Here is a 14,544-nt window from a genome sequence, read left to right as displayed (position 1 = left end):
AATTCGTTTTGGCATCGTTGGATAGAGAATTGAAAAGTCGATTCAGTCGTAACAACGTAAGTTTTCATTGCTAAATTCACCTTATTCCAGCCAAAAATCACAAATTACTACTTGATCAAAGCAAATAAGGCTTGCACTTTATCAGAATGTCAACAAAACCTTTCTTGGTACCGATTACCTATTTCAGAATCGCCTAATCCTCTTTAAATACCGAATGAGTTTATCAAATTTATTACTTAGAAAAAGTTGCTACAATGTAGAGTAACGATTACTCACATCACAGAGTAAATATTAACTACGATAACTCCAATATTGCTTTTAGTTCTTCTGTTTTGATACTAGTGGTCACTCGTCTTTGAAATCTCGTGACAATTGCGCTTTTTGGAATTTGCCTCGGATATGTGGACGACACAGTCTTTGTTGCATACGACGCCTATAATGACAACCAATAGCTCAGGTAAACAGCAGCAGCGAGATAAACGGAAATAAGTTAAACTGCAAGAGCGCAGAAAGATTGTAATTATCGGTTAATTAAGGAAATAACGCTGCACGGCTGGAGCGAAGCAATTTCGAAGAGAGCAAAGAACTGTGCGTACCCGTCATTGGGATTATTTTCTAGATGTAACGATTGTACCTGAAGGACTTTCAGCTGCTCAGTGGTGAAAAGAATGATACTTAGTTGTGAGCATAGAGTCAGTAAAATAAGACCATAAAATAATAAATTATTTTACTTTCTCTATGGTTGTGACTCTTGATTATACATTGTCAAACCTTTATTGGTAATTACAGGCAATTTCTCGCCCATATCCTATAGATAACAATAATCGTTTCAACACCTGCCACACACGCGGATCACACAGTTTGGATTGGCTTTTTAGAGATTTGTTTTATCATTACTTATATAACGATTGACTTTGTAACCAATTTGTACCAATTTTGTAGAAAAGTCATAAGTACTGTTGATCGAAATGTTCTGTTATCGTTCAGTCCCAATTTCCGTCACGACAAAGACTCACACCAATGGCAACAAGAAGCGCGAAAAGTATTAAAACACATCAATAAAACTGAAGCGAAAAAGCACAGTTTCTCCACAGAAGGCCGGTGAATAGCGTAAGAGAACCGCCACTTTTGGTACTAACCTTTTTTAAAAAAACCTTCGCTCACACTATAGGAAATATTCCGAAAAGTAACGTTAACGGAACCTTCACTGCTGTATGACTCGGTCGGAGTAGCACATTTGTCCGAAGTGCCGTTCTCTGTTGTGGGTACTTTCAACAGATCAATCTTAAGAGAGTCGGGCCGCTTCTTTCCGATGTTTTTCAGTCGCACCGGTGATGACCGAATTCCATCCATGTCCCAGCAGTAATAATAAACCACTAAACCCAAGCAACGAAGCCAGCAAGTACAATAACAGGAGAGGAAAGTTAATATGGTACTTTAGAAATGATCGTGAAACGCGCACAGCCGCGAATTAATCGCAACTGTTTTCTGCATAAACTGAAGGCAGCTACTTGTATTTTTCGGTTATCACTTATTTGTCTATCTTATCGTGCATCAGATAAGCCCCGGTTTGAGCAGAGCAATGAACGTTTGTTTCCAAATGCATTCAAACAAAAAAATTGTCTTCGGTTATCTCGCTTAAGTGAAATTTGCAAGTCGCTATCAGAACTTAGATGTTTTGATTCGAATGAGTCAAAAACTGCAACTTTCCTCATCATAAAGAAGCACTTTGTCTAGTAGTTTTCATTATTAACCAGGAGATTTAGGCCCCTTAATTGCAACACGTTTTACGTTATCCGTTATTCTGACCATGCGCATTCGTAAATAAATAACCGTTTACGTTATTAGAGGATAACGTGTTCCGTTATTTACGTACGAGTTGCAGTAACGTTAATAAGCATCACGTTAAAAAGCAGAACGACAGTGTTGACATATTTGACTTATTTCCAATATTGAATAAGGCTTTTTCATTGATTTATTTACGCTATTATTGCGTAATTACGGATTTTATGTCAACATTGTTTGGGCAAGTTTGAACTTTGGCAACACTACTAACATCGCACGCAAGGGCGGATCCAAGGGGGGTCATGGGGGCCCCCATTCAATTCTCTATCCAACGATGCCAAAAATTTGGAATAATCTTGCACACAAGTGTCTAATTTCGGTTTCTGGGTCAAAACTACTCGAATTTCCTCACTCACGTTGTAACGACTGAATCGACTTTTCAATTCTCTATCCAACGATGCCAAAACGAATTCTGTGGCTCGAATGGTTCTTGAGAAACTTCGAAAAAAGCAGCGTCATGTTCAAGTGGATTTTGCAACNNNNAAAAAAACCACGCAAATCTAAAACTTCTTGAATTCAAGCATTTTTTGAGAAAACTGCCAACATTTTCTTATCCATGGTTCACTTTCTAAAAAGGCAATTTATTTATCTCTAGAATGATGTACAAATGAGCGTTCTTGCTCATTTTGCCTCCGAGAAATGAGCAAAAGCGGGTCGGAAAACATGGAATTTTGGCATAATCTTGCACCTAAGTGTCTGATATTCAAATTTCGCTTTCTGGGCCAAAACTATTCGAATTTCCCCACTCCCGTTGTTACGACTGAATCGAGTTTTCAATTCTCTATCCAACCATGCCAAAACGAATTCAGTGGCTCAAATGGTTCTTGAGAAACTTCGAATAAAGGCCATTTAGTTATCTCTGGAATGATGTAAAAACGAGCGTTCTTGCTCATTTTGCTTCCGACAAACACGCAAAACGGGACGGAAAACATGAATATTTGCAATAATCTTGCGCCACCCTTGCACAAAACGACGATAATTTTTCTAATTTCATAGATAACAGAAGACTGTATTTTTTCTACATAACACATACATAAGGCAATCTCTGGGCTCAATATTTTCTAAATTAAAAATAGCTAGATAAAGACAACTTCAATGTTTTCTTCCATCTTAGCGACTTTTTATTCAATGACAATACAAACTTAAACTATCTTTGAAACTTTTCCAAACAAAACGGGATTCGAAAACAATAAAGTGAGGTTTATTTCATTAAGAGTGCAACAAATGGGGTATCAAAAAGTAAAAAACGCACTTAACGTTATTTGCCTGAACACCTTATTTTTTTAACACTGCGCATGATCACAATAACGTTTAGCGTTTAAGGCCAACGTCATTTTAAGAACTATCTAATAGTTTTAACCGGAGTTTAACTATTAGTTAAATGTCGCTATTATTTGTAAAATAAGTGCTGTTTGAAATGGAAAATTACGCTGCTGAGAAACTAAAAATACCAAAAAATTCACGCCTAAATGTTACTGGCAATGATAAAATGGCTAAAATGATTTTGACATAAAACTTAAAATATTAAATGTTGGGTTTAACTATTTTTTGTGTTATATCTCACATTAAATTAAAAATAATAACGTTCTACTACCAAGAACCACTAAAGTCAAAGGGTAATTTTTGTGTTTTAATTGCCCGCAAATTATTATTTAAAAAAATTATTAATTTGCAAAAATAGATGTATGCTAGACCCGCGAACAGGAAACACAGTTTCCTCTGCGCGCTTTGAGGCATAGAGAAAGTAAAACATCTTTTTTATTAAGAAATTAAAATATTTTACTTACTCTATGATTTGATGCGTTATGATGAGTTTGCGTCCTTGTAACGGCTTTAAATGTACTACCCATTGTTCTACGACTTTGTATTTAATTCGTAAACTTTATGTAACTCTGATAAATGAATGAAACAAAATGAAAATTATATAAAAATGTTATATTCCGATAACGGGGATCGAACCCGAGCCTCCTAATACCACAAATTTATTTATCGATGGTAAAATAAACACTTCGATGGTACTGACAGAGGTTTGCACTGGCAACCAAGCTTGCCAGGTCTTCCGTTTTAACGGTTTAGCGTTAGGTTTTAACGGTAAATTCGTATGGCTATTTACCGTTAAAACATTAGATTAAAGAAATTTGAGGTTTTAAGTAGATAAGGTAGGTTAAGGTTGGAAGCTAAGACAAAAAAAAACATCAAATAATCGAGTTTTACTAGTTTGTAGAAAAGACGCGCGTTTCGGTAGCTATGCTGCCATCTATGTTCACATTTGGCAAGTTTCGACAAAGTAATAAAACTCGGTTATTTCAATTCAATTTTATGTAAATTAAGTTATTTAAATCAAATATTCTGTTCAAATCCCAATTTTTTTTTATAAAACGTACCTTTGAAAACCACTTAAAAAATTGGAAAAACAAAAATTTGGGACATTAATTATATAACGTTTCATTTTTAAATCTACCGTTTTCCCATCCATTCAAACGCTTTCGAAGTTCTTGGTGTGGCAACGCTGCTGACAACGACAGTTCGTGACAGTTCATACGTAAATCTTTTTATTGATCGGTTGGGTTAACTTTCCTCCAAACAAATAAAACTCAACTATTTAGTTAAAAATCCTTAAGAGCAGACAAATTTTGTTAGTGGATGTTTTAAACGTGTTGGTGTATTAAATTACCCAACTTACGGCCAGTTTTATGGTCTACATTTGCGACCGCACTGGAGCTTCCCGAAGGTAAGTTAATGCTGACCGAAAGGAAGTTAAACCCTACTAAACCTACATTACATGCCACTACGTATCTATCGGACCCGAAAAGCTTGATAAGTCACTGAAATTTAATTAAAAATCAATTAAATTCACACCACGACATGTGAAACTCAGCTCTGTGCTTTTTGCTAGAATTCAGCCATCATCAGGGCTGTTCAAGCCAAGGGCTCGACAATATTCAATGAAACTCACTTTTTCGCGTTTATCTGACAGTCCGTTCAAACGCTACAAGCAGAAACGGGAATAGTAGTCACACTGACAATCTTAAGCTATAAAATCAGAAATCAAACAATTCTTCAAATTACACAAACTGCCACTTTAGGTTAGCAGTCCTAGACCATGTCTTGGCAATCCTGGCACCAAACGGCGGCACCGCCGCCCAATGTAATGACTGCCCCCCCTATGGCGAATGCAATGGGCCCCACACTAATGCAGTCGGCAGTCATCCCAGGCAATGTGAATGCTGCACCTTCGATAGTGGCGCCTCCGACAGCTGTACAGTACAGTACTGAGCAGTGGTCTCAGATGCAGCAACAGAACTGGCAGCAATGGGCCCAGTGGCAGCAGCAGTACCACCAATGGCATCAGCAGTATGGTGCTGAAGTGCGCATAGTTCAGTGGCTGATTTGAGCAATTATTCTAAGTCAGTCTGTTTTAGTACGAGAAATCCATTAATGCCTTGACCGCTGTGGGTCCCAACACTGCGGTGCCGCCGCCGTTGCCAACTGAGGCTAAACATGCCGTGCCTCCACCTCCACCAGATAATACCAAGTTAGGGGCGGCAAACCAGTACAGTGGGTACACGACAGCGCCCCCACCAGGACAATTTGTCAGTAGCGTTGCTCCTAGCCAGTATGCAGATCAGCAGGACTGGAAGAATTCCGCTAACAAAAGGTCACTTCCGGCGAGTACAGATGTTGAACCCAGCAAAAGGCAGATGCTTCAGGCGCCAAAGAACAGTAACTCCTGGCAGAATCAGCCGCCACCCAGCGCCCAAACGCCAGCTCAAAAAGCCCTCAATCTGGAAGAGCTGACCGAGGCGGAGAAGAAATTCGACAAGGAGTTTGCTGCGTGGGAGGCGCAATTCAACAAATGGAAAGAACAGAACGCCAATCATCCCGACAAGTCACAGTACTTGGAATACGAAAAAAAGTGGGATTCTTGGAGAAACTCTCTTTTGGATAGGCGGGAGCAAATGCGAAAGAAACGCGTCGCGCTGCAAGCTTCGATGACCGCTCATGTAACAACGCCGCCAGTCCTGCCCCAGCAACAGCAAAAAATGCAGTTTAAGCAACCCCCACCACTTGTTGGACAAAGCTTTTCCAATCAGGGCAGCCAGCGTCCTGTCCAGGTTTTCGACAAACCTCCACCGACTCATAATAATGCACATTTAGGCTTCAAACAGCCGCCCACTGCGGAAGAGTCCTCAGATGTGGGAAACAACTTTCTAAAGACATCTTCACCAACGCCTGGTGGCATTCCGGGCCTAGATTTGGTTAAAGAGAGCAGCATTCAAGAGTATAACGAAGTGCCTGGCGAACAGATGAGTGCCAGTGTTGTCGTTTCTAAAGGCCCTGACCTGGATGCTATTTCTAGAGGAATAAACACTATACTGGGAGATGCGAAGCTACTCAATTTGTTGTCTATGGTATCGCAGAACAAGAAGGTTCCAACGGAAGTAGTGGAAACCGAACGAAAAGTACCTGAGGCGGTTCAGGCACGCACGTCCATATCGAGCTTAATGGCCACATCGGTCCAACGTCCGCATTTTAACAAATCAAGCCATGAAGTAAATGACTATGCAGAGGATCGTCAGAACTCGGTCGATCTGGTAACAGTGAACAATTTTGATGACCAGACCAGAATGAGCTTTTCTAATGGCCCCAACGAGGCAGATCAAGGCAGCAACAGTCAGTCGCGCTTGGATAACTCGCACAATCTTCCCCGGGGGGATTACAGACCCGGATTTCACCAAGAACAGAATAATTTTCGGGGTTTCAATGGCGACAACAGGCCTTTTGCGCATCGTCCAAGTGCGAATTATTCTCAGAATCATCCTTCGGATTACCATAAGAGTTTCGGTAACCAATATGACGGCGATGATCAATGGAACGAAGAAGAGGAGTATGATAAGTATCATGACATGTTTAACGAAGAGGAGCGTTCACTACCAGATCGTCATACTGTGGAACCCCCTCCAGTGGATAAAGAGCCGTTTTTTGTTCCGGATGTCGTTATTGACTACGAGCACAGACCTCTTAAAGATCGTAAGTTGATGCGTTTTATGTGTTAAATGCGCCTAATCCAATCCGTTTTTTGTTTGCAGCCGAGCCTGAAATATCCTTAGACGTAATCCGGGCCTTTGACTACAGACATAAGCCAGTTAATCGTATCCCATATCCTCAGAGGCCGCAATGGCTAGCCAATACGCTGCGAAACATACGGCAGTTTGAAACTTTAGCTGCCGGTCGGTTTAACATCAATGAGAGGTCAGCGCACGTGGAAAGGGAGATGTCTAGATACCCTGTAGAAAGGGTGGACCCTTATGGGCGACGCCTCGATGATTGCATGAGCTTTTCCAGAGATGTATATGACGGCAGATTGCCGTATAATGAGCGTGAAAGAGAGCGCGTTAGATTTGATTATGATCAGAGGGGCCGGGGCGACAGATATCAGCCAGACAGAAGAGCAGAGACAAGAAACCGTATTGAGAAAAAGGCTCCGGATGTCAAAGGGTTCGAATCGAAAATGGAACTGGAGGACTTATCGGACGAAGACTGGGAAGACGACAAGAAAAAAACGCAAAGAGATTCCTTTCAGTTATCATCACCAACGAGCCGTGTAGTAAATATTACATCCTCTGATTCTACAGCGGCGATTTCGAGCAATGCGGCATCTAATCAATATATGACTTTAGAAGACCTCATCAATGCCCCGGGGCGATTCACCCGACCGCCTAAGATTGCTATTATAATGCGAGGCCCGCCAGGCAGTGGAAAAACGTATCTAGCCAAGCTCATTAAGGACCGAGAGGCAAGTAAAATTCGGTTTTCTATATAGTTAAATAAAACAACCAGTTTCGATAGGTTGAAAATGGGGGCTCGGCGCCTAGGATATTGTCGTTGGACGACTATTTCATGATTGAACACGAAAGAGAAGTGATAGAAGACGGAAAGGTGACGAAAATCAAAGAAATGACGTACGAATACGAAGCCGGAATGGAAGAATCTTATCGGCAGTGTTTGATAAAAGCATTTAAGAAAACGGTCACTGACGGATACTTTCCGTTCGTAATTGTGGACAATGTTAATCAGAAGGTTAAAAGCTTTGGAGAAATGTGGAGCTTTGCCAAGCAGAATGGATTTCAGGTAAGCGATACTAACAGTACGTTGCGTGTTTCCTCTAATAATTATGTAATTGAAAGAATAGATAGAATTCACATTCATTATTTTATGATTTGTCCTACGCGTACCGAGCGCACATTTTAAAAATATTTTTGTGATGTATAGGGTGTCCTATCCAAAAGCTCCAAAGGTATCAAAGTTGCTTTTTTTTAAATGGAATGTCCTGTATATCATTGCATTTTTGATAGAGATAAAATTTAGACAAATAGATTTTGATAAAATTCGAATTATTTGAAAAACCTTTAGATTTAGACCTTATAAGTCGTATTAAAACAAACACTTATTTTGCTCAGAGACGCCAAAAATGCAATAATATATGGGGTATTTCATTTAGAAAAACACAACTTTGATACTTTTAGGGCTTTTAGGACACTCTGTACATTACAAAAATATTCTTAAATGTGCACCCGATAGGCGTCTGTGCATTCATCAAATAATACTTTGCAAAAAACAAGCGGGCTAGCCGCAAACGTCCGTGCCGTATAGCGTGAATAACCCCGTATTATACATGTGATGTGGTTGTTGGTTAACTATTCAATTGCCTGTAGATTGTGATGATTTTTTTGTAAAGTCGTTTCTTGCAGGTTTACATTTGCCAATTGGATTTGGATCCTGAACTTTGTACGAAAAGAAATATCCATCATAGAAGTGAATCTTACATAGAGAATTGCATAGCCGGTTGGGAACCGACGCCCTCACATCACCCGATGATCGATGCAACCAACTTTCTGCAAAGCACTGGAGCCATCACGGAAGTCGAAATGGAGGAGGCCGAACCAAGTCATGACGAAGCTGATGTCGATGACGGAGAGGTAAACATGTCTATTTACGCAAAACGTCTTGATTGATTCACATAAACTGCCCTTTATGTGTTGTGGGTAGTGGGTAAGTGCCTACTGAGACTTACAGCTCTCTCTTAACCAAATTAATCGATCAATGCTCAATCAGTTAAAGCGGGCGCGGATTCTTTCCTTTGAACCGGACATTTAAATATATGGATCTTGGCATTGTATGTTTACTTTAAAGTTAATCCACTGTTCTTTCCACAGCAAGGTTGTTTAATTTTTTACTCATAGCAATAGTCGGCTGCCTTCTTCGTAATATCAATTTAGTTTCCACAGGGACATACTAGAAGCAAGTGGGATTCATTTGACTGTTCTTTAAATAATCTTGGTAAGTTTTTATATATCGAAGGTGGGATTATTGCTTTCCTTGCCATAGTACGAATTTGAACTTAATATTTTTAAAATCATGTTCCGTTTTAATGGATTGGTCGAGGCATATGTATATTTGCGAATTACTTTTTCACACAAACTCAGCAAATATTTACCATTCAATGTACAGGGTAATTCAAAATTGGCGTCATTCCTCTGGAGGTGTTGTCTGGCGGTGTTTTAGGGGTGCAGAAAAAATTGCAAAAAATTAATTGCCGTTAGAAACTGAGAAATTTGCAAGAAACTATATTAGAAAAACGGCAACAATGTTTTTACCGTCACGTAAATACCGGTTGCTTTATGTAAAACTCCGGTAACCATGGATAAATAGAGAAAGTGACAATAAGATAGACAAGGATAAACGGTAAATTCAACRGGAATCGTTGAATGACGGAACCTATTTCGAARCTCATAACCTCGAATTATTAATTTGCTTTCAAAGTACAAAAACATACATTTGAGYCTGTACCTCCAAACAAGTGCCTGTGTAATCGCCTTATTATGCACTCTTCTCTAGCAGCTTCTCGTATTCGGTTAATTAGCTCCTGCTCAATTTATACCGGTGTTCAGTAATGCATTGGTTTAATGTGATCTTGCATACGTGGTAGGAATGTAKCCGGTATTTATTTGGTGCCTGGGAAAGTGTCAGTTGTCGTGTAACGTTTAAGTTTTCGTAATTGGGGGTCGTAATTTTTCTTTTTGATTGCCTAAGTTTTTCAATATGCTTCCAATTAAACATGGAACACTGTCAAAATAACGCTTAATAACGAAGTTGAAATTCGATTTTCATCTTCTAGAAATTATCGAGATGTAAAATATCAATATTTTTCTCCTCCCCTCCTAGTGAGCCCCTATTACCCCTTAAAATTAATGACGGCAATTTTGAATCACCCTGTATTACTGGTATTTGGATTTATGTATTTGTTCCTTGCCAATGTGAGGATTTGATCGCACTGAGTACATATTTGAATTTTTATTACGTTGGCGAAATGTAATTTGAACAAATGGATATACAGGGTGTCCCAATAAGGGTAAAGAGCGGCTGTATCTCGACAACGGTAAGGACTAGCGGTTTGGGGAAAATCCTTATAAGTAAAGTTGGCATAAATGGCTGGAAATGTATAAAAAATCCCCACAAAACAAACACTCTTGGTATCTCGGAAAAAGGGGAGATGGGCTATAACTTTAAACACGTCATTTGAGCGCTTGGGTAATAACGCATCGTTTATCTCTTTGACATTTTTTTGTATCTTCCATAATAAAAGACATTTTAATATCTCCTGAAGTACTTAATAAATCAATTTTAAAACACACTTCAATATCTAGTCGGATTAGTGCAGCATCCGAACCTGTCTGTAACTTTCAATTAAATATAAAAGCTCTTAAAACCATTGGCTAATAATGTATTTGTATTCCAGCTCGGCTCGACGGCGTCAACAAGCCGCTCCGGCCATCCAGAACCATGGAGGAATACCTCCAACTGGACGACGAATGGGAGCAACCCGAAAATCCCACAAAACCCGGCCAGAAAAGGGTAAGGATGATGCAAATGTATTTAATAACCCAATGAAAAACACAAAATTCACGCGCAAAACTGATTGATGTTGTTTGTCTGCGATTTTAATCAGTGAAACTTTTTAATTAAAGGTTCGATGGGCCGATCTGGAGGAGCAAAAACAACAGACAAAGATGAAAGCACTGGGATTCGTCGTGGGCCAGACTGATTGGCAGCGAATTATGGACCCAACCAATGGTGAAAGTGCGCTCACTCAAACCAAGTATATCGAAAGACGCTATAATAACTGAATTGCGTTTCAGTTTGCGAACTTGTTTTGAGCAAAGCTTAGAAATTCGACTTTTTCGAACACGCGCGATGTTATTGCGGACAAGTTGATTTAAAACTTTTGTATGTGCTTCTATTGAAGTGGCATATATTATTTAATTAAGACAATTTCAGATTTGGGCGTTCTTGCAACTACATGTTTGTTTTATTCATTAAAGGCAGAAACAGTTTTTGTAGTATTCTCATTGCAGAATCTAAATGTTTTTCGGACTGTGAGGAATGAAAATTAAGCTAGTATTGCAGCCCTGGCGGGTGGGACTCGAAGAAGTGTTTAACAGTCTTTCATGTCATGATTATGCAGTCGCAAAACACGTGTGGACAAGGGGGGTTTTAAGGAGTTTGGTAAGTTTGGAAAATTGTGATATTTTCATAATTAAAGACAATTGTTTATTATATATAAAGCTATTGAAACATCAACAAAGCTGGTATACGAAACATTATCTTGGCTTGGCTATATCTTACTCTACCAGATACCTAACGTCTAATGAACATTCTACATCATTCGCTCGTCTTTTAACTTACTGTCTTCAGTCATTCGCACTTCATAAAAAAGAACTTTATAAATAAAATAAATAACGATATAGTAACATTGGTCTATAAATATTTTCCAGTCATTAGGTGAAGTGTATTAGGAAATAGCATACTCGGAAGTTTTCTGGTTAATCCAGGCAAAACAGGCAACATTCCGGACGCTATTCCCTAAAGCACCGAAAATATTTTTTCAATTACCCATATATTAGTTCTTCCAGAACTTTCTAAATAACGGAGAGCGATAAATTAGTACACTTCGTTGCATTCCAAGTAGCCCATTTCGCAGTTGTCTCCAGACCGTCCTCTGCGTCCGGCTTCGTAAATTACGTCGAATGTGCTTTTGCTGGCGGATTTATCCAGGACGAAGCTTGCGGCATAACTGAAATGAGTTTCAATTGCAAAGTTTGCACGAGAAACGTTCTTTTATATGGCGCAGACAAATTTCTATTTGGAAAAGTTGCGTTTCTAAGCGGATTTTTGACTACAGTGTCGCTCTTTGAGCGTAAGGAATAGCCGCAAAAGACATTCAGACAAATGGCGGAAAGGCAAGATTTTGTATCCAGTGTTATTTTCAACGCCCAACTCAACTGCAGTTTATAAATCCACTTAAAAAAATAAGAGCGCAATTGACGAATTCCAATAATGTTTGACTGCACTTGTAAAATCTTCGCAAAAAGTTTATTACCCCGACTTAAACTGAAAATTTTTTTTTCTGCACACATGATAAAAATCGAAAATACCTTCCAATGTTGCAAAACAGGGAACTTTGGCCGATATCCCGGGAACATTCGCTGTTGGCTTGGCAGATGTATTTTGCCATGCAGGCACTTTCATCTGTTCCCAAAGAGCGCACGTAGCCTTTAGCCATGGCGATTCCTGCCACTGCGGCGTCGCTGATCGAATCCTTTTTGCCGATGGTTCTGGCAACCATGGATCGGTGCGAGAATGAGGTCTTCAGGGCATCGAGCAGGTTTACCACAATGTTGATGAACTGCAACAACTATCAGTCACAATCCTGCAGTAGGCGTGTCTGTCTTCTGGCCAATCTACGCGTTTGTGCGAGGATGCGAGTGGTCCTATTGGTTGGATGGGCTGTCATTTTCGAAGTTGGACAGACGTCGGACGCATTGACACAACATCCAGCCAATAGGAACAGTTTCGTATCATCGTACAGACAGAGGCTTGGATGAATCAAGGACTACTAAGATAAAATGTAGATGATAAATGTTTTTAGTAGTCGTTGGGATGAATTAATTCGAATTATTTGATGAATAATGAGTTACATCAGCATTGTTATACAGGGGCTCCCGTAAGCACTTGATCAAAAGGATACTGCGGTATTCTTTGCATGAAAAAAAGACGATCTGACCTGACTTTTATTAACAAAAAATGTCTGGCTCCTCTGCTATTGGTGGTCCAAGTTCTTAAAAAACTCCCTTTTTTGAAATATCGGGAGAATGGTACGACGTATTTTGGTGGAACTCGCTGTAAATTTGTTCTTATGTAAGAATGCCTATTTTGATGGAGCAAACGAGTTTAGCCGTGCTGGACAAGTGGTGAATTTTTAAGGGTACAAAAACTCCCAGAACTTTCTATTTGGTGGATGAAGTCAACTCATTTTTTTTTTGCTGATGCACTAATCATTTATTCACAATTTTGTGCACTTTGTAAAATCTTCAGGCATTTATAGTTTTTGCGAAAAAAAAATTCTGTTTTCTTGCCACTTAACAACGTTAGACATTAACTGCAAATTTCGTGATACGAGGCATAAATTAATTGTCAATCAATGTCACAAAAGCGTGTCGAATGACCTTTTCTAATGGGACCTTTCGATTGGTTGGAGATCTGTCAATTCGTCCGTCGTCGTACGAATTGACAGATCTCCAACCAATAGAAACACTGTCGTATCATCGTACAAACGGATGCGTGGGATACGGTGAAACAATTAAGTTTTTTTGCGCAGACAACTTGCGTGAAAGCGTACGCGTTTAGGCGCCGCATATTTGTAGCTAATGTCTAACATTGTTAAGTAGTAAGACAACAGGTTTGTTTCACAATGTTTCAAAAAAAGAGAAATTTTTTGAAGAACTTTGGCCATCAATAGCAGAGGAGCCAGACATTTTTTGTTGATAAAACTTAGGTCAGATTGTCGTCTTTTGGTCATGTGCTTACGGGACACCCTGTATATGAAGATTGAGCGTGCAATTTTTCACGGCGACTACATGAAACAAATAGTGTTTAATAGTTTGTGCGTGTATTAGAAGACTTGGATAGAAAGAACGCTGGAAGCACTGGTTCTACAAAGAAAAAATGAAATTAGCAAGGAGCAGATTTAATGAATATTTACACAGCGGAATAATTGGTGCATCAAAACCGGTGGCGTGGCAATTAAATAAAAAGCAGTCAAACCCATTGGATTACTTTTACTCGAACCGATCTGAGACTTTCTTCACGATCCGGTGATTACGCTGATCCATCACATGTGATTTTACAACACCCAAGAGGTGATCCATTCGCATTTACATACCTCGCCCGCTTGCTTGGCCATCATATTCACCTGTTGTGGGTCTCTTCCGCCTACAAGTGTGGACACGACCGCCGTCAGAACCCCCTGCGTAATTTACAATAGCAACTAACTACTTGGAAGATCAGGAACATTAAAAGGTGAAGCTCTTATGTATTGACCCGAAAGAATCGTCCACCCTGTAGTAAGTACATGTACTTTTCTACTACCCCAAGCGTTCATCCGAAGGAAAATTTAGTTGGATGCTGCCCATTTTTATGACGATAATTTGAGACTCAACCCAGATAGCACAAAATATTACATACACATTTCGGAAATATTTATATGTTTGCTAAATATTTCAGATCAAAAGCAAGTATTTCTTAAATATTTGTTTCTAATATTTTATTAGCATGAAACAAATAAGTTATTAATAATTT

The 14,544-nt window shown here is 39.4% G+C and overlaps 3 protein-coding genes across 9 annotated transcripts in view; 1 reads left to right on the top strand and 2 right to left on the bottom strand.

Moving 5' to 3' along the window:
- LOC109542603 (ATP-binding cassette sub-family G member 1) overlaps window positions 1–1,510 on the bottom strand; it is a 14,847-nt gene extending 13,337 nt beyond the window's left edge. The window contains exon 1 of one of the 2 annotated variants that reach the window (XM_019911891.2): window positions 1,140–1,510. In XM_019911891.2, the coding sequence (XP_019767450.2) occupies window positions 1,140–1,353 (214 nt within the window). In that variant the 5' untranslated portion in view covers window positions 1,354–1,510. Of the gene's footprint in view, window positions 1–771; window positions 1,023–1,139 lie in introns of those variants that run through there. The other variant, XM_019911892.2, reaches the window with a different exon arrangement.
- A 2,843-nt stretch (window positions 1,511–4,353) lies between these two features.
- On the top strand, window positions 4,354–11,240 carry LOC109542600 (YLP motif-containing protein 1). Of its 6 annotated transcripts, none has more exons than XR_002172445.2 (10): window positions 4,354–4,576; window positions 4,932–5,212; window positions 5,268–6,876; window positions 6,936–7,642; window positions 7,696–7,977; window positions 8,598–8,825; window positions 9,126–9,186; window positions 10,646–10,761; window positions 10,875–11,133; window positions 11,185–11,240. XR_002172445.2 is itself a non-coding variant. In XM_048665988.1 (10 exons), exons 2-10 carry the CDS (start codon window positions 4,949–4,951, stop codon window positions 11,072–11,074), a joined length of 3,408 nt encoding a protein of 1,135 aa, XP_048521945.1. In that variant the 5' UTR covers window positions 4,354–4,576; window positions 4,932–4,948; the 3' UTR covers window positions 11,075–11,240. The 6 variants fall into 6 exon arrangements, 4 of the variants coding, with proteins under 4 accessions (XP_048521945.1, XP_019767446.2, XP_019767445.2 ...); XM_048665988.1 differs by having other exon boundaries at window positions 10,875–10,986; window positions 11,046–11,240; XR_007281382.1 differs by lacking the exon at window positions 9,126–9,186 and having other exon boundaries at window positions 10,875–10,986; window positions 11,046–11,240.
- A 194-nt stretch (window positions 11,241–11,434) lies between these two features.
- The window catches only part of LOC109542601, an 8,089-nt gene continuing 4,979 nt past the window's right edge, over window positions 11,435–14,544 (bottom strand). The window contains exons 4-6 of the mRNA XM_048665996.1: window positions 14,129–14,220; window positions 12,342–12,592; window positions 11,435–11,980 (exon numbers count right to left, since the gene is read on the bottom strand). Of these exons, the coding sequence (XP_048521953.1) occupies window positions 11,848–11,980; window positions 12,342–12,592; window positions 14,129–14,220 (476 nt within the window). The 3' untranslated portion in view covers window positions 11,435–11,847. The remainder of the gene's footprint in view (window positions 11,981–12,341; window positions 12,593–14,128; window positions 14,221–14,544) is intronic.

This window comes from Dendroctonus ponderosae, unplaced genomic scaffold, assembly GCF_020466585.1.
Source record: "Dendroctonus ponderosae isolate FM_Combo_2020 unplaced genomic scaffold, Dpon_F_20191213v2 Dpon_F_20191213_1, whole genome shotgun sequence".
NCBI lineage: Eukaryota > Metazoa > Arthropoda > Insecta > Coleoptera > Curculionidae > Dendroctonus > Dendroctonus ponderosae.
This window is presented reverse-complemented; position numbering and strand designations above follow the sequence as displayed.

Coding starts and splice junctions, on each gene's coding strand:
- LOC109542600 (XM_019911886.2), top strand. CDS start 4,949: ATGTCTTGGCAATCCTGGCACCAAACGGCGGCACCGCCGCCCAATGTA. Junction 8,826..9,125: donor CTGATGTCGATGACGGAGAG/GTAAACATGTCT, acceptor ATATCAATTTAG/TTTCCACAGGGACATACTAG. Junction 9,187..10,645: donor CTGTTCTTTAAATAATCTTG/GTAAGTTTTTAT, acceptor TTTGTATTCCAG/CTCGGCTCGACGGCGTCAAC.